At 35.2% G+C, this 19494-nt stretch overlaps 1 protein-coding gene across 10 annotated transcripts in view; it reads left to right on the forward strand.

Moving 5' to 3' along the window:
• The window catches only part of KMT2E (lysine methyltransferase 2E (inactive)), a 97891-nt gene that overhangs the window by 69295 nt on the left and 9102 nt on the right, over nt 1-19494 (forward strand). For all 10 annotated transcript variants that reach the window (XM_089917775.1, XM_089917773.1, XM_089917780.1 and 7 more), the window contains 6 exons: nt 1171-1288; nt 2280-2389; nt 5447-5711; nt 6654-6752; nt 15919-16083; nt 16416-16724. In XM_089917775.1, coding sequence (XP_089773901.1) covers nt 1171-1288; nt 2280-2389; nt 5447-5711; nt 6654-6752; nt 15919-16083; nt 16416-16724 — 1066 coding nt within the window. The remainder of the gene's footprint in view (nt 1-1170; nt 1289-2279; nt 2390-5446; nt 5712-6653; nt 6753-15918; nt 16084-16415; nt 16725-19494) is intronic.

The raw sequence follows: 19494 nt of genomic DNA on the forward strand, positions 1-19494 counted from the left end.
AATTAATTTATTTTTGCTTGCGTTGGGTCTTCATTGCTATGTGTGGGTTTTCTCTAGTTGTGGCAAGCGGGGACTACTCTTTGTTGCTGTGTGCGGGCGCCTCATTGCGGTGGCTTCTCTTGTTGCAGAGCACGGGCTCTAGGCACGCGGGCTTCAGTAGTTGTGGCTCATGGGCTCAGTAGTTGTGGCTCACGGGCTCTAGAGCACAGGCTCAGTTGTGGCACATGAGCTTAGTTGCTCCGCGGCATGTGGGATCTTCCTGGACCAGGGATCAAACCCATGTCCCCTGCATTGGCAGGCGGCTTCTTAACCACTGCGCCACCAGGGAAGTCCCTATTCCTTAGTCTCTTACCCATCCCTATCTTGCTGACACTCCTAAAACAATCTACTTCAAAGATAAACTGTAGCAATATAGGTGGACATTAATGAAAAAGTCTGATTACCTGAGATTATAAGGAACCCTTTCCATCTAGGACCTTTCCTAATTCCTTATAATTGCTAGAACCTGCAAAGACCACTGGTGACCACGTCCTTCTTTTATCAGAGGATGTTAGATTTGGTCTTACATTATTGTCACCACTTTCAACTCCGACTTTCTTGATACTGGAAGGACTTTGGAGCCCTCTTCTATTATTTGTGATTTTGGGGGTGGGAATTGATGTGATCTTGTGATAGCCATCGCTTCCCTGAGGTCTAGAAATATGTTTGCATCTCTAGGGAAATAACATTCTCAGCCTATATGCGATAATTATTTAAAATATTTCGTATTGTTTATAACTGAGTTACTTAAGTTATGAAAGATATATAAGAATCTTTCCCTTTCGTATAGCAGATTTGATCTGAAACAGTGCTGTAAATCAAACACGTAAATGCACTGATAGGAACTTTAATGGCATCTCATTATGAATCCTTATGTAAAGGCAGTAGTCACTCCCTTTTTATCATTCTTTGTAAATTTGAATTCCCACCTGAATTAATTATCTTTGGTTTAGGTAAGGTTATATGGGCAGGTAAAAATCTTATTAGCATGAATTAGCCTAGTGGTTAAGAATGGGTTCTGGTATCAGACTGCGTATATTCAAATCTTGGCCTCCCTACTTACTATGAGTCTTTTAGAAATTTCTTAAATTCAAAATGTTAATAGTTTCTAATGCATTTCTTTTTTTGTAGACCATACCCTTTTGTTTTATTCTATTCTAAATTTCATGGTCTAGAAATGTGTGTTGATGCAAGGACTTTTGGGAATGAAGCTCGGTTCATTAGGCGTTCCTGTACACCGAATGCAGAGGTAAGCTTATAGAAATCCTTTGGGGAGGCAGGGGTAGGGAGTGTGTGGAATCTGAGTATTAAGCACAAAAAAGTCTGGTGGCCTAAAACAGACCAACAGTTTTTAGTTGTTGATGCATTTTATACTGCCCAACATCTTTCCATTACGAAAATTTAGGTGATAACTGGCTGTGAGGTCTCAGGTTACTTGGAGCATTGAAGAAATTGTGATGTTACTTGTAAGAGAAAATACTGGACTTCTCTGTTTATTCTGGAAGCTCTATTTATGAGTCAAATATGTGCTCTGATTTGATCAAGGTAGATGACGAAGCTGAAAACTAAAGTAGATTTTATATGTGCTAGTAAATTATGTTTTAGAAGTGGTGTATAAAATAATATTTCTGGTTTTGTTTTTCACATACCAAAATAAATGTTTTCTAGTTATATAATGTTACAGTTAAGTGTAGGTTTTGAAGCAAGACTTACAGATTCATGTCTTCTTTTTGACTTACTAGCTTTGTAACCTTGTCTGTGCTTCAGTTTTATCTGTAAAAAGATGTTATGTGGCCTAAAGGAGTTAATACATGTAGAGTACCTAGAACAGTGTATATCACAGAAAAGTATAGTGTTAAACTATGCTTTAACTATATATTTATAAACTGTACCATTAATGCGTTTCATTAAATCAAAGATGCCATCACTTGTAAAACTCCCAATTTCACAGATTTTAAAAGGGGAAAAAATATGCACCATAGAATTGATGAAATAGAGTTATTTTCTTTTCGATGCTCCTAGAGCCTGCATCAAACTTGCATAGATGTGTACCTCCTTCCCAGTTGATAACCACTGATTTAGGTACAAGTCTTGTAATTAATGGCATATTTTCCATGTTGTATTTGTGAATTACTTTGAAAAGAATAGTTTTCAAAATTGCAAGATGAGATGCTTCTAAAGGTAGAAAATAATTTATAGAGACATATATTTATGGAAATACAAAATTATTCTTTTAACAGGTGAGGCATGAAATTGAGGATGGAACCATACATCTTTACATTTATTCTGTACAAAGTATTCCAAAGGGAACTGAAATTACTATTGCCTTTGATTTTGACTATGGGAATTGGTAAGTTCAAGTCTGTAAATATGATACCTGTTGTTTTGAAATAATTCCTTAATGTCCTTATAAAAATGTAGGTATTGTCATTACTTCTTTAGCTTTCTATTTTTATTTACCATTAGGCAATTAAAAATACTTGGAAACAAGCATTCTGATATCAGCTTCCATTACAGCATGGTTGCTTTGCTCTTCCAAACTTTTCTTATTATTGTAATGTAATGCTCATAGTATAATAATTAGTAATCCTAATTGAGCAATACTGACCTTGCTTATGTGAGAATTTTTTCCTTCTTTTCTTTCTTGTATTTTAGGTAGAGTGTAGAGTTTTACTCATTCAATTAATTTGGTTAATCAGTATAAATGGATAATTTCACTTATTGCCCCTCAGAAGAAAAGAAATTGTGCCAAAGTTTCTTTGCAGTATAAATTGAAAGGGTTTGTTGGCGATCGTACGAGGAAACTCTGAGACCTGTTGTTCTGAAACACTAAAGAAGAGTTAACACTAAGAAAAGTTAATTCTGAGTAGAGAAACTGCAATTTAAATTTTAAAAATTTTACTGTAAAAAATAGTAATAAAAAAATCCATGTAGGGAGTTCCCTGGTTGCCTGATGGTTAGGACTCCGTGCTTTCACTTAAGTGGCCTGAGTTCAATCCGTGGTCAGGGAACTGAGATCCTACGAACCGCGTGGCCAAAAAAAAAAAAAAAAGTCCATGTGCCTCATTTCCAAATTAAGAAGCAAAACATTATCCATTAAAGGCCCATATGTTTAGCAGCCAGATTGCGTCTATCCTCTGTCTTTTACCAGAGATAACTGCCATCTTTAATTTGGTGAGTTTAACATTTTTATGAGTTTAACATTTTTACTATGTCTGTAGATGTCCCTAAATAGTATGGAGTAGTTTTGTATATTTTAAAAATTTATGGAAATTATAATCTGTATTATTTTGCATTCATCTTTTCTCATTCATTACTTTTGTGAGATTCAGTTCTTTTGTTATGTGTAGCTCTAATTCATTTATTTTCACTGCTGATGGCATTTATCCATTCCACTATTGGTGGACCTTTAAGATTTACAAAAAATGCTGCATGTGTACATGTTCTCTCCATGATAGGGACGTAGAGGTGGAATTGCTGGGTTGTAGAATGTGTACAGCCTCAGTTTTTACCAGACATGGGTGAATGACCAGTTTATACTCCCATAGCTTTACTTCCTTGCAACACTTCATTACTGTACTTTAAAAATCGATGTTAATCTGTGTGAGATAGTATCTTTTTATATTTGTAATTACCATCTTCCATGATTATTTTAAGAGCCCAAAGATCCTTTTATATATTCATCTGTCATTTGGCTTTCCTCTCTTACGACTTGTCTCATCATCTGTTCATTTTTCTGCTGGGTAGTCTTTTTTTTAAACCGATGTGGGTGGAGGCACTTCTTTATGTATTCTATAATCTTTTGGGTTATAAGGATTTCAGTTCATATCCTCCTGTATTTTATTTTTAAAAGTTTGTGTGGTATCCATTTTACATGCAGACGTTTTTAATGTCCATTATGTTTTCTGTCAATGAAATCCCTCTTCCTTCAGTATATGCATCTCTGCTTGATTGTTGGAGTCAGATTTATCCTGATAACTAAAGTGTTTCCTTTTTAGCTCTTTCTCCGCCCCCCCCACCAAGGTGGAAAATTGAGCATAATAGCTCTTTGCTCATTGCTTTGGGGGACTGTTTCCCACAGTGGTTAAAAATATAAGCTTTTTATAATCTGACTCTGCTTTCAAATCCTAGCTCGGTCACTTATATTAGTTATGTAACCTTGGACCAATTTTGTCATCTCTCTCTGCCTCATTACCTCATTATAATATGAGAAAAATAATACCTAACAGGAATATTTCGAAGATTGAGTTAACACATGTAAAGGGTTTAAACCATTCTTGATACAAAATAAGTGCTGAATAAATATTAGCAGTTGTCATCATTATTATTTGCAGTTTTGTTGTCCTAAAATCAAAGAAAATATCTAGAAAAAGTTTCCAGCTAGTTTCTGTTACTGCCTGATTTGGAGAGGCGAGGGGTAGACCATGATGTTTGAGTTCTACCCCTGATTCACAGAATTAGACAGTTTGACTTGTAGCTTTCTACCAGTGTTGAAAGTGAATGAGTTAGGCGTATTAGAAACTTGGAAAAGTAAACTATTTTTTATTATGAACAAACTACTCAAAACATGCAAAGCGGGAGTCTTCCGTTATTATTTAACTCTGGTTTGGGCATTCAGCCTATATCCTAGAGATGAACTGACTCTTGGTGGTAGACAAGAGAGTAGAGAGTTAAGAAATACTGAAGAGCTGAAAAGTGTGGGCTTTGGACTCAGACCTGTATTTGAATGTCATCCCTACCACTTAATGTGTGACTTTGGACAAGATACTGACCTTCTGAGCTTTAATCTCATCTGTAAAATGGGAGTAATAATTATCACTACTGTGAAGATGAGAGGTAGTGCAATTATTTTTCAAGCTTCCGTTTATTTGAAAGAGGGAATACCTAAGGGCAAAGACAAACATGACATTCAGTTTTTTCAAGGTAGCTTTTTAAAGAACCCTGGTTATTGAAATCATTCCTTAAAGTATAAGACAAACTAGTTAAGGTTTGGTATTTATTGTACCTAGCATTTTTTATTTAGGTCAGATTTAGAGTATTTTATCATATTCTGCATATACACTTTATAGCACTCTGAGGTAACCTGGGGTTTTTGCCTTAAAATATGCCATGGTATCATTTGACTTAAAAAGACTCAGTTTTAATTTATTGGAGTTTCTTCCTTCTGAAACCCATCACTGGTTATCCTTATGATTATGACCAATCTCTGGTCAGAAATCAACTTCTAATTATTATATTGTTTTTATGAGAAAATTTATTTTGTCATAGTTACAAGGAATGAAAATTAGCAAAAACGATTGCTTATAATTAGTAATAGCATACAGTTTTGTGGAGGTGTAGCTTAAAATGGATTAGAAAATATTACAGTCTATATCTTGAACAAATATTTAACTGGTTTTCTTTCCAGTAAGTACAAGGTGGATTGTGCATGCCTCAAAGAAAATCCAGAGTGCCCTGTTCTGAAACGTAGTTCTGAATCCACGGAAAACATCAATAGTGGTTATGAGACCAGAAGGAAGAAAGGAAAAAAAGAAAAGGATATTTCAAAAGAAAAAGATACACAAAATCAGAATATTACTTTGGATTGTGAAGGGACAGCGAACAAAATGAAGAGCCCGGAAACTAAACAGAGAAAGCTTTCTCCTCTGAGACTATCGGTGTCAAATAATCAGGTACTGAACTATGCTCTACTGATTCTTGTTGAAAGAAGTTAAGAGAAGAAAATTAATTTGTCATATTTTATCCTATTTTTTATATAAAATGGCTTAAACTTTTTAAGTCATTCTCTTATTTAATGAAGTACTTATAAATGTAAACTACAGGTTCTGCTAGAATTTGTACAATATTTGTTAAACTTTTAAGAAACAGCTCACCCAGCAAATCCTTGTAGAATTGAATACAAGATTTTCCTTAAGACTGGGTAATTAAAAAAATTCTTCCAGATGGCACTGTCCTTATGTTTGTAATAAATGTTCTTATTTAAAGTCTTAAGCCATAATGATTCCTTTCCTTTAATATTTGGGACATAATGAAATCAATTCTATAGGGGTGGACATATGATTTTTGAGAGGAAGTTATTTTAAAAACACATAAGATAAATTTGAGGAAAGAGTTTGGCCTGTACTTCCGCTTCACCAGGAAGTATTTTGTTATATGCCCTTTAAACAAATGGAAGTTAGTTAGGCGGGACCTTTTAAATGTGAAGATTAAGTAAGCTTTTATTCGTCTCCAGTGTCTTATCTTCTAAGGATAGTTTCCCTTAAGTGTTAAATTGAACAAACCTTTATTAAGCACTTGGTATTTGTAGGTGCTGGGTTATGTGAAATAATTTATATGTTTATGTGTTGGTAAGAATATAAACTTAAGGCTTTGCGGACTCTACTGATAAAGAACATTATTGACTAGAACTTTGAAAAACAAAATTATTTGATTGCATGATTTTGAAAAGTTTCCTGAATTAAGAACCAGTTTTAAGTTTCTGAAATGGATTTAAGTACTCGTAATTTTTATGTTTAATTAGTTCTGGTTGAAAGACATTTAAAATACATGGTTCTGTGCCTCTAGTTTGTAGATGGAGTAGTAGTTTCTATAAAGCAGTCATTTCCATCTTTCAGGAACCAGATTTTATTGATGATATAGAAGAAAAAACTCCCATTAGCAATGAAGTAGAAATGGAGTCAGAGGAACAGATTGCAGAAAGGAGAAGGAAGATGGTAAGTTGGAAGGCCGGTAGCAGCTTCCTTCTGTCACTTGGGTTTAGTGACACTGCTTGTCCCAAAATACTTGCTGCTGCCTTTAGGAGGGCCTTTACCTTGTTCTTTGAAGTTAGCAAACATGATGTGTCCCTGAGCATTTCATTTGGCTTTGTCATTACCATTCAAGTAACTTCCACTAATCTTTTGTATTTTCACTGTGTGTTCATTAGACAATTTAGAATTTCTGACATTTAAGAAATAATTTTTTAACATTTTTGAAGCAGAGTACTATTAATTTTAATGCCAGAATTACTGTTCAAAATGTTTTTCATTAACTAAATGTATCCTTTCTCTTCATAATTTAATGTAAAACAAAAATGGAATTTTAAAGCTTATAATAGCACTAAATAAATGGCTTATGCGAAAAAGAAGAAAACCCACTGTTTGGCAGCTGCTATTTTTACATCTCATACTGCTATCATAAAATAACATTTTCATTAAAATAAGTTTAGTATTTACACTCCCTGTACTATTTATTTGAAATATCTTAATCTGTATAAAAACTAGGACAAGATATTTTCTTAAAAATCCATGGTAATTTAGCAATTGATACAATGTCTAGGCCAGTTAACAAGACATTAAGATATAGTTTGCCTTAAGATTTGAAAATGACTTTATATACCAACTGATGATCTTAGTACGGGCTTTCCCCACTCCCCTTTATTTTATATGCTCGCTTGTTTCCTGTTTTAGTGATTTTCATGTTGTATTTCATGGAATCTCAGGTGTCATATATTTAGCGGTAGGATCTTTGGATTTTGGTCATTGTAGGCCTGCTTAAATGTAACTCTCTCTTATTGCCTTGATGGTCATTCCTCTAACACTGATGTATTGTTGATGTTCAAAATTGCAAAAGCAATGCAGAACTGTTTCACAGCCTCAAGATTTCAGAAGCACTGCTCTGATGGGACAGGGTAGTGTTAGGAACAGGAGAGAAGAAAAACAAATATAGGAGAAAATATTGGAGGAGGTTGCTTATAAAGAAAAAGGAGTTCTTCCTCTAAAAGGAATTATCTTGAACCTTTTTCAAGATTGGGTTACATCTAATAAATTACCTGTACCTACCCAAATTACCTATGGCCCTTTCTTGACTAGATGTTCAATATCGGCCAGTTCATTCCACAGTTGCCACAGCCTTGTCTTTGCAATAATCCTGCAGAAACTTTTGGAAGATCACTTTAGGGTATGAGTGGTTTCTGTATGAGGCATGCGTCTGATACTAATACGGCTTTAAGGGCTATAACAGTGCTTTTGGGGGGAGAGAAATGAGAGGAAAAAAGAAAACTCAAACCTGGAGGTTTGTTAGATGACTCTGGGGCTACTTTTAAAATACTTCCTTCTTTCAGTGCTGAGAAAGTTAGTGGAACTTAGAACATCCTCATTTTGAGATGGCAGAAGGAAAGAGAAATGCCTTTTTGTTGAACATGATGGAACTTTGGATAGATAGACAAAAAGGCATACTTGGGAATCCAGTTTTGTCCAGATTTTGTCTACTGGTATGCTATATTAATATAAATGAATACTTCATGTTTTTATATCTGTTTTAGCATATTCATTTTAATATATGCCACTAAGGTGGTTGTGCAGCTGAGTATTTTTCATAGGAATAAACAAACGTAAATATTCAGAATTTGGTATTTTGAAGGGATATGAAATATTTTTTATTGAAGTATTGAGGTACAGTATTGTATAAGTTACAGGCGTACAATAGTGATTGTTTTTAAAGGTTATACTCCATTTATAGTTATTATAAAATATTGGCTATATTCCCTGTGCTGTACAATATATCCTTGTAGCTTATTTTATACCTAGTAGTTTGTACCTCTTAATCTGCTACCCCTATACTTCCCCTCCCCCCCTTCCCTCTCCCCACTGGTAACCACTAGTTTATCTATATCTGTGAGTCTGCTTCTTTTTTCTTATATTCACTAGTTGTATTTTTTAGATTCCACATATAAGAGATATCATACTTTCTCTGACTTATTTCATTTAGCATAATGCCTTCCACATCCATGTTGCTGCAAATGGCAAAATTTCATTCTTTTTTTATGGCTGAGTAGTAGTCCATTGTGTGTGTGTGTGTGTGTGTGTGTGTGTGTGTGTGTGTGTGTGTGTGTGATATATACACACACACACACACATATGTGTGTATATTGGTCACATCTTTATCCATTCATCTGTTGATGGACACTTAGGTTGCTGCCATATCTTGGCAATTATAAATAATGCTGCTGTGAACATTGGGGTACACGTATGTTTTCAAATTAGTGGTTTTCTTTACACACTGAGAAGTGGAATTGCTGGATCCTGTTTTTAATTTTTTGAGGAACCACCATACTGTTTTCCTTAGTGACTGCACCAATTTACATTCCCGCAAACAGTGTATGAGGGTTCCCTTCTGAAGTAAGTATTTAAAAATCCTTGGCTCCTTAACCTGTAGCCTTCAAGGTCACTGTAATGTTGTTAGTTGTAATTGCTATGTTTGCCTGGATGTTTTAATTATAGAATTTTTGCTATACTCAAATGACTAGAATGCAAAAGCATGCATCCTAGAATTCTTAAGCGGTTGGTATGGCCCCCTCCCACTCCCCAAAGTATTAGTATTTGTGGGTTGAAATATTTTGTTTCGAAAAGTTTAAGTACTCATCAGCCTTTATTACTCCAGTGTTTGCCTTTTATATTGGCTATGTTAACATCAGTAATTGGAAAGATAGGTCAACTCCTGAGAAACTTAGGTCAAACTGATTTAAATTTTCTCCTGTGATGGGACAGACTTTAAAGCATTATAATAGGAGATACCAGTTCTCACGTGTATCTATGAGATTGAAATATAAAAAGTCAGACTTTCCTCCCAGATAAGTACCATGTAATGTCCAAATTCAAATATACTTCAGCCCATCTTTTTGTAGTATAGCTTGAACCATATGAAATTGTTGTTTTGATAGTTTTTATCTATACAAATGGCAGTTCCACGTACAACCTAATATTAGCATGTTGCTCAGTCTCCAAAAATAGCACAGGTGATTTATGTAATTTGGTTGCTACTTTGTTCCTTTTGTTGAGAGTGGAAGATAGTATCTCTGCCTTCAAGGGCATTTAGAAAACAGTTACAATGCAGCAGGAAGTGTGGAAAGGAGATATATGACAGGTAACTTATAGCTGGAGGGATCAGAGGTCATTTCATGAACTAGGTAGAATTTACCATTACCTTATGATGTTTAAAATCACATTTGGCTGGAATTATAGGCTGTTTTTTTTGGGGGGGGGGTGGTGAGGAGGGATATAGGAAAATAAGATTGGTTGATTGTAGATCACATGAAATGCTGATTTCATGAAAGAATACTCAAATCATTAGGGGGCCAGGGTAGAAAGCCATTCTTAACATTTTCCTTTTTCCTCCATTATATTTTGTCCTCTCCTTACAAAAGCTCACATGTGGCTAAATGGTATGGAACTGAATAGATGGTTATTAGACATTTTCTCTTTAGCTAGTAAGAGATACTTCTTTGGCAGTGGGTTGGAATTGACTTGGGCGAATCTTAAGCTGAAATACAGTGGGTTGAAATACAATAGTACGGTAAGTTGAAATACAGCAGGCTGTTTAGACTCACCTGGTTTCAAAACCGGGGTACTACTGAGTAGACTCTCCCAGGTCCATGGTAGTTGAGTTGAAGTTAGGTGGCCGTAACCTTGTCAGAGGTTAGGTGTACAGAGGGGGTTAGGTATTGAGAAGCTCACCTTATTTTGATGAACAGGTGATTGATTAAAAATATAAAACCTTAGAAAGATATAAATTCAAAAGGAGGCTTGCTTCCCCTCCTTCACCCCATTTATAATGAAATGAAAAGAACCTCCTTTGTAGTATCTTTTAATATATTTTCAAAATAATTTTCCACAACCTTATGGAGAGACTACTTTGGGAATATAGTCTTGGTAATATTTGATGGCCTGTTAATAGATTGCTTAAACTGGAGTCCATGCAAGGTGGTTCAGGTGGTCTTCACATGTAGGAGGATAGAAATTTGAGACCAACAAAAGGATATGAAGGGATAGTCACCTAGCTGTGAGTTTCTTAAACCTGTCAAGCATCTAGGACAATTTAGAATTAACTGTATATCACTAGAATATAAACTACGTAAGGGCAAGGATTTGTAGGGCTCATTGCCTTAGCCCTAGCTTCTAGGGGAAAAAAAAGGTCTGGCTTTTATAAAAGTAGGTGGTCTATAATTGAGCTTATTAGATGTTCCTGGCAGCCATTTGAGGAAAGCTATAGATAACGCCCATGAGTGTGAACTAAATGAAGCTTATAGTCCAGGCAGGATAGGATGCAGGATTCCCCACAATTTTCTCAGCCTTGATCCTTCACATCAAAAGGTATTCCATGGAACTCTAATTTAAGATGTTTTGTGAAAGAGAGAGCTTTGTAGCCAGCTGACTTTAGTAAACAGTATACCTTGTCCCCAACTTCGAGATTTCCAGTATACATGGTGTTTGAAACCTCTTGAGAAATTCTGTTTATGTCAGCATTCCCTCAACCTGTACGTCCTTGCAATTGTTTTTCTGTAGTGACAACTTTGACATCCTGCAGATTTTTATTCCATAGAAAAAACACTGAGAAAACACTACTATACAGAATCCATGCTCTTACTAATGTCTCTAGGAAGTGACTTGATTTAGAAGATCAGTTTAGAAGATGCAAAAGGATTTTTAATAATAGTAAACTATAGGGGAGGGTAAATTTGCCAGAAAAGTCATCTGACATGTATTGTCCATCTTACTTTTCTCTCCTCAGAGCATGACTAAGTTAACGTTGATTACTAGTTTTAATTTTCTAAAGTCCCATTTTCTTCATCACAGTGTTTAGGAACTGTTTTTCCAAAATCGTAGTATCGACTAGCAAAAAGGAACCTGTTTATTTTTATAGGTTGTCTGTTCAAACGAAATGAGGATATTCAGCTTCAGCTGCCTTATAGTAAATTCAGGATTTCCAAAATCTTGTTTAAAGACTTCATTACATACCTTCAAATTATAGTGATATACATGGTTTATATAATGTATACCCAATTCTTATTCACTTAAAAATTTGGGTGTTTGTTATATGCTGAGCACCATTTAAAGTACTGGGTGAACAAAAGAAGGCAAGGTCCCTGTTCTGGAGCAGCTTTCACGGAGGACGGGGTGGAAGGAAAAACAAACATCAAACAGGAAAGAGTACTATGAAGTTAAACTAAATCATCATGTGGTAGAGAAGAAATGGAGATACTTACTCTTTTGGAACAATTTTATTGGTAAGCAGTAATTTAGCATTTTTAAAAAAATTAATAAATTCCTATTCAAAAGGTTAAGGGAAGTTAGTTGAGTAAGAAGTCTTTTAATTTCTCTATTTCAACGCTGTAAGTAATTTGGTAGGTTGGCCCTGCCATTTCCCTTTTCCTTTAAAAGGCAACTTTGTTGTTTTTGTCTTTAAGAGCCACTTCCTACTTGGTAGTAAGGTAAAAAAGGAAATCACAAAATACCTAAATGTCTTCATTTTGTTTCCTTCTCAATTCTTAGATCCTACTACTAGCAAATTTCCTTCTAAAGCCACTGTAAGGCATCCAGAGTACATAAGCTTATTTTCACTCAGCTTCATATTACCAAATATCTCTAATTGGGATGAATTCTAACAATTTAGTCAGTGTAGTTTAGTTTTTCAGTTGTGATATTGTATAAAACTTTAATTCGTGTTCTTTATTATGTAGTCCTTGAACTATATGGACCTTAGGTTTTCACCATTTTTTAAAAAATATAAATTTATTTACTTTTGGCTGTGTTGGGTCTTTGTTGCTGTGCACAAGCTTTCTCTAGTTGCTGCGAGTGGGGGCTACTCTTCCTTGCGGTGCAGGGGCTTCGGTAGTTGTGGCTCACGGGCTCAGTTCCTCCACGGCACGTGGGATCTTCCCGGACCAGGGCTCGAACCCATGTCCCCTGCATTGGCAGGCAGATTCTTAACAACTGTGCCACCAGGGAAGTCCCTCGCCATTTGTTGAATAGGGGCTCATACAAGAAGATCTCCATTGTCTCTTCCAAGTACAACGTGACATGATTTCAAGTTAAATTTGTGTTCCAGTGTGTTTATACATTGAAGCACAAAATTGTAATACAAATTCTCACTGTACCCACTCCTCAAGTGATAAAATCCTATAAAGGGATATTAAGCAGACTTTCTGCTTACAGAAAATTACTGTACTCTTGTGTGTTATACTGTAAAGCCATAAACTGAAAAATGTCATAAAAGCAATCTGTAGATCTCATCAGAGATTTCTCAGTTTTTTTAGTTCAGCACCCAACACTCCAGCGTTAACAACAGTGTTGTTGTTAACAACAAAAGTCAAAAGTCAACCCTGTCTGATTCTAATTCTAATTCTATATCAGGGTCTATCAGTTGCCAAGCTCATAGAGTGTAAAAATGACTTTTGAGGTCTGAACAGTCAGTGGCTTGGAATGAGTCATGATAATGAAACACGCAGGTCCTGGTGGTAGCCTTAGGTGACAAGTATCATCTAAACTACATCCAGCTCAGATGTCAGGATCTATGGACAGTCTGCTGGGGCTAACTAAGACTCCTAATTTCTCTAGTCCCCTGAACAATCAGCTATAATTATCTCAAGCTACATATAAAACTTATTTATCAGTTAGATCTATAAAGTGGGTGGTGAATTTTCAGTCATTACATACTGTATATCTGGTTGTGTGTGTCAGAGAATACACTGGTGAATATAAAAGCTGAATGACATATGAACCTTAAGGAATTTAAAATAAAAGTAGATTAGTAACTTTTTTTTTTCTTCACATAATCAAAAGCATGTTTACATTTTCTAAAGTGTGTGTTTTAAGATGAAGCTGGGTTAAAGCTATTAGGATACCTGTTTAGTGCTTTCAGTTAATAGTTGTAGTAAATGTAGGAAGAATTATGCTTTATTTTGCATTATGTAGTGTGTCAGTAGTTGGTAATTGGAAAGAAGAACAAACCAGGAGCCTGGAAACTTGGATAATAATTATGGCTCTGCCTTTGAGTGATTCAGTTAATACACGTGGGCTCTGGTTTCTTCAGCAGTGTAGGACTAGATTATTTTTAAGATCCTGACCAGCTCAAAAAGATCGAGTCATCTAGAAATAAAGGATTTTGCTTTGACTATCCATTAGCTGCATTGTTTTCCAAGGGAGTTCAATTTTTAAATGAATTAATTTTGTCTTTACATCAATTAGTTTTATCTCTGACCCTTACTGTATCTAAAACAAGTGAATAATGGACCATGTCAAGGAAACTTCTTTTGGCATAAATTCGTATTTATCTTAGGAAACTTTCCTTGGATAATCATGACATAGAAAATATCTCCTTTGGGTGCCTGGCCCGTGGGTAAATTTATTTTATACATAAAATGATTCTTGCTAAGACAACTTTGTTTCTTTTGGAAAAATGTACTTTTCCCAGATTTATTTTTAAATTTATAAGCACAATAATGAACCCCTTCTCTTTCTACCCACCCCCATTCCACAGGTGAAGCAATTATGAAAATCGTATTTTTTAGTTACTCCAGACTTCTAAATTTAGGGTGTTAGAAAAGCCCTAATATATTGAGACAGGATTTTTATAGAGAGCCATAAATGAAAGGGGGTCGAGTAAAGTGATTTATTAAGACCAGAGACATGTATTATCTAAGGAAAGAATTCAGCTTTAAAACTTCCAGTTCCAGTAAAGAGATCATCTTTTGCCTACATTCTTTATTTTAGTGTCTTATTATCCATCCCAGACCAAGAAAGCTAAGACGCTGATGTGTCCATGAACAAGTAATCTTACCTCTTTGGACTCAGTTTCCTTACCTGTAAAATAAAGAGGGTGAGGATAACACATTCTATAAGACTGACACATTTGCAGTATGGTAGTCTGTTTTCACCAATTATAAAGTTCTCAGAAGAGTTTTGTTTACATATTTCCCTTACCTAGTGGAACAATGAAAGAAAAAAATATAGGAAAGAGTAAGTAATAGTTTTCATAGTGTAGGTGTCTTAATGCTTGAATCTCTGCTGATAATTACTCGAACTCTAAAGCTCTGATATTGAGAAGACCATGCAGCCAGACCTTGAGTTATTGATCTTTCTTTCCCACGTGGATGACAATAAAGGAAGAAAGACGAATGGATCTAAGCCTCAGGACCTGGTTCTTTACATTTGGAGAACTGGACAGTTGATGGACATGCTTCCTGTTTCTGGTTGAAACCTGAAGCATTTGCCAGGCCCCCTGGCCAAGGCTCTGGGTCTTGCTTTTAATGTTCTCTCTCCAAAGAGAACTGACGCTCAAAGGAACTCTTGCTGTTTTCCAGTCTCTGCCTTGAACTGTCAGTGTAGACGGGAAGAGCAGAAGATAGAGGAATGCCTTATAACAATTATAATGGAGGGCAAGAGAGCCAAAGGAGAAATAGTAACACCTAAGAAATGCCTACCATTTTCCAAGTAAGGTTGGAAAACTTCACAGATATTTTATATTTGAACTCATTAACAATTCTGTGAAGTGTAAATATTGTTACCCACATTTTATAAGATGCTCAAAAAGGTTAATAACCAGAGTTGTTACATTGCCTAGGGTCACAGAGATAGTAAATGACTGGTAGCATCATGATTTAAACCCAGGACTTCACCCCACAATATCCTGCTATGACATGTCAATATATTCACTCCTTACGTTCATATGGATTTAACCTTTTCAACATATTATTACCTTAGGAACTTTGATCTTATTTTTAAAAGGCTGCCTAATGTAATTACTGAGAAAAAAAGATTTTTGGTTTGATAAAGCAGGGTCGTTCTTGAGTCTTTTTTTGGTTTTGCCTTACCTTTATCATTAACATACAATCATCCAAACATTCCTTTCATTGTAATATATTTGTAATGACAGGGTTTACCAAGATGTTTGGGATTCTCAAAGATCTAAAATGAATATAAATGTTTTTAATCCCATATCTACCATCAAAAGAGGTGTTTTGCTAACACCATCATAGAAATTTTTTTTTAATTTGCCATGAACATTTGGACTTTTGAATTTTACTTCACAGCAGTATTTATTATGTTACTTTAAATTTTGTAGACAAGAGAAGAAAGGAAAATGGAAGCAATTCTGCAAGCTTTTGCCAGACTTGAGAAAAGAGAGAAAAGAAGAGAACAAGCTTTGGAAAGGATCAGCACTGCCAAAACTGAAGTTAAAACTGAATGTAAAGATGCACAGATTGTCACTGATGCTGAAGTTATTCAGGTATTATTATTCAGGTCTAGTTTTATTTTCACACTTCACCACTTTCCAATAAAATTTCCACAATTTAATTACATCTATAAAGAATTTTTGATGTGATACTAGCTTTTCAATAGCATTTTTCAAATCCTATGAGAATTTAAGACTTCAGCTATGAGACTCCACTTGCTTTGTTTTGGAGAGTAAGAAAATTTTTAATTATGTCAATTTAATATATATCAGAATTCATAAAGACATTTGGGGCAGTTAGCTTCTGAAGCAGATTGATGCCATTAGATTTCAACTACTGAGTTATATAAACATCGTATTAAAAGTTCCATTCTCTTTTGAATTAGGAACAAGCAAAAGAAGAAACTGCTAGCAAGCCAACTCCTGCCAAAGTAAATAGAACTAAACAGAGAAAAAGTTTTTCTCGGAGTAGGACTCACATCGGACAGCAGCGTCGGAGACACAGAACTGTCAGCATGTGTTCAGATATCCAACCGTCTTCTCCTGATATAGAAGTTACTTCACAACAAAATGATACTGAAAATACTGTACTTGCAATAGAACCAGAAAGTGAAACTGCACTAGCAGAAATAATTACTGAAACTGAAGTTCCAGCACTTAATAAATGTCCAACAAAGTATCCCAAAACAAAAAAGGTATGATTCTTAATGAATGTAAGAACTGTTTTTTAACAAATGTCTTATGATGTTAAATATATTCATGTTTTAGGAATTCAGTCTATAACATCTCATAAGGAAGAGTGATAGAGTCGTGGTTTTTATACTAGCAAAGTTTTAAACTAAGAATGAGAATTGCAAAACTGTAAAATCAGTTAATAGAAATGTTTGCATCATTAAAATATCCAGTATATCAAGGCTTCTTTGTAGTAGTGCAATTCTGATTTCTGATGATTTAATTTTGCCTACTTTATGTACTAAACTACACTTCTCAGAAACAACTAGTTTGAGATGTGTTATCCTTTCTTTATTCTTTGTAGTTTTTATAAATTTCATGGTAAAGGTAGATTACAAGAATTAAATGTGAAGAAATTGTTGATTTCCATAGAATGTAGTAGGATGTGAAAGTTTATAAGGAAGGGTAGTTTCATTTTAATTTTATTGGAGTGTAGTTGATTTACAATGTTGTGTTAGTTTCAGGTATACAGCAAAGTGATTCAGTTATACACATGCATACATGCATTCTTTTTTAGATTGTTTTCTCATATAGCTTATCACAGAATATTGAGTTCCCTGTGCTATACAGTAGTAGGTCCTTGTTGGTTATCTTATTATATATAGTAGGGTGTATGTGTTCATCCCAAGCTTCTGATTTATCCCCCCCACCCTGTTTCCCCTTAAGTCTGATTCTGTTTTGTAAATAAGTTCATTTGTTTCTTTTTTAAAAAAATTAGATTCCACGAGTGCTATCATGATATTTGTCTTTCTCTGACTTACTTCGCTTAGTATGATCATCTCTAGGTCCTGCTGCAGTGAACTCTGGGGTGCATGTATCCTTTCAGATTACAGTTTTCTCTGGATATATGCCCAGGAGTGGGATTACCAGATTATATGGTAGCTCTATTTTTAGTTTTTTAAGGAACCTCCATACTGTCTGTACCAATTTACATTCCCACCAACAGTGTAGGAGGATTTCAGGAAGGGTAGTTTTAGGTAAATTTATTAATAAAAATCTGTCAAAAACTACTGTCAGATTTAATGAAGCAATTGTGGTAAACAATCACTGAGATAAACCAACCTGAGCTTTACAGGAAGGCCAGAAATACAGAACACCCTTATGAAGCTTTGTTTTTCTCCCGTTCTGAGTACAGCAGATTGGAGCAGATACCAAAGTGCAACCCTTAGGCTCTCTGGGCAGTGGGGTAGATCATAAATGGATCCTTCTCACGCCCTTCTACAACAAAATACTTTGAAACCCACTTTATCTGGTCTTTGTTCTTACCAAATTCAGTATAGTTTGTAGGTACTGTGAAACCATGAGAAGTATACTTCGTAAATATCTAGGAGGAGCCTGGGAGTATACTTCAGTGGCGAGTCAGAGGATTAGACAGAGACGATCTAAACACCGCTCTGATTTGAAGTCTGTGCTCACCTTTGCACCTTGGATCCTGAACAAGCAAGCCAGCACTTGATTTTGACAATGAGTAGTTACTTTTGCCCACTTTGGGAGGACAAAAAGTAGCTGCAGATTTTCTCCATAATTTGGATTAGTGAGAAAGAAAAAAGATTCATGTTTAAAAGAAAAGCTACTTTTGGGAATTCCCTGGTGGTCAGTGGTTAAGACTCTGCACTCTCACTGCTGAGGGCCCAGTGGGTTCAATCCCTGGTCTTGGAACCAACATTCCACAAGCTGCACAGTGCAGAAAAACAAAAAAAAAGGCTGCTTTCTTGATTGCAAATATGACACAGTCCCTGCCCTTTAATTATTAAATGACTAAACTACTGTGGCACTATAGATTTAATTCTCTGGTCTTGAGATATAGGTTCCCGTATCCTGATTCTCTCTAAAAAAAAAAAAAAAGCCTTTTTCCCACAGGTTTTGCGTGTGATATATACTGTTATTTTAAACAACATTACTGTTTGACGGAGTACCAAATTATCGTGATTTCCTATAATGTAAAGGCCTTCTCAGTTTCATACATGGCACTTATTCTGTGCCAGATACTCTATGAAGAGCTTTGGTTATTTAACTCTTGTAATCCTTACAATAACCCTATTTGTAGAGCTAGTTTCTCTCATGACCCTTCTTTTATAGATCTGGATTGAGATGTAGAAAAGTTATGTAACTTGCTTGAGGTAACGATAAGTGGCAAAGCCAGAATTCACACCGGGGCAGTCTGTTGCAGACTCCCAAGTGCTTTAGCCCCACTGTTGCTTGTCCTAGAAAGGAAGTTTACATACATTGAAAAAAGGAAGGAAAGAAAAGATGCCAAAATGCTTATAGTGATTATCTCTAGAAGACAGGATGTGGGTCGACTGTTTTTTAATGTATTTCTGTATGTGTATTGTGAGAATGTATGTGTAAATACATATACACTAGTTTTTCTACATATTCTACAAGTTACATTTATAATAAAAATTAAAGGAGTATAATTTGATAATTAGATAGAAAAGATATAAGTGCCCACACAGCAAGGAAAATGTGCTTGAGCTGAGAAATGTAATCCTTATTTCCATGCCCATTACATCTGAACTTTACTAAATAACTAGTTCTTAAAAAAAGAAAAAGTTGAGTAATCATTATACTTTAGGATCAGGTATATTCATACAGCCAGTAAAGACTGAACTATGTACATTGTAGATGCAAAAAAATAAACAGAACTAAGAAAGGGATTATGTGAATTTTCAAAGCATGGGAACTTAGAGATTTCAACCCCCTTAAATCATTAGTGATTGTCAATGCCGACAG

Source organism: Delphinapterus leucas, chromosome 9 (genome assembly GCF_059928025.1).
Source record: "Delphinapterus leucas isolate spDelLeu-1000000601 "Yukka" chromosome 9, BTC_Dleu_Yukka2, whole genome shotgun sequence".
NCBI lineage: Eukaryota > Metazoa > Chordata > Mammalia > Artiodactyla > Monodontidae > Delphinapterus > Delphinapterus leucas.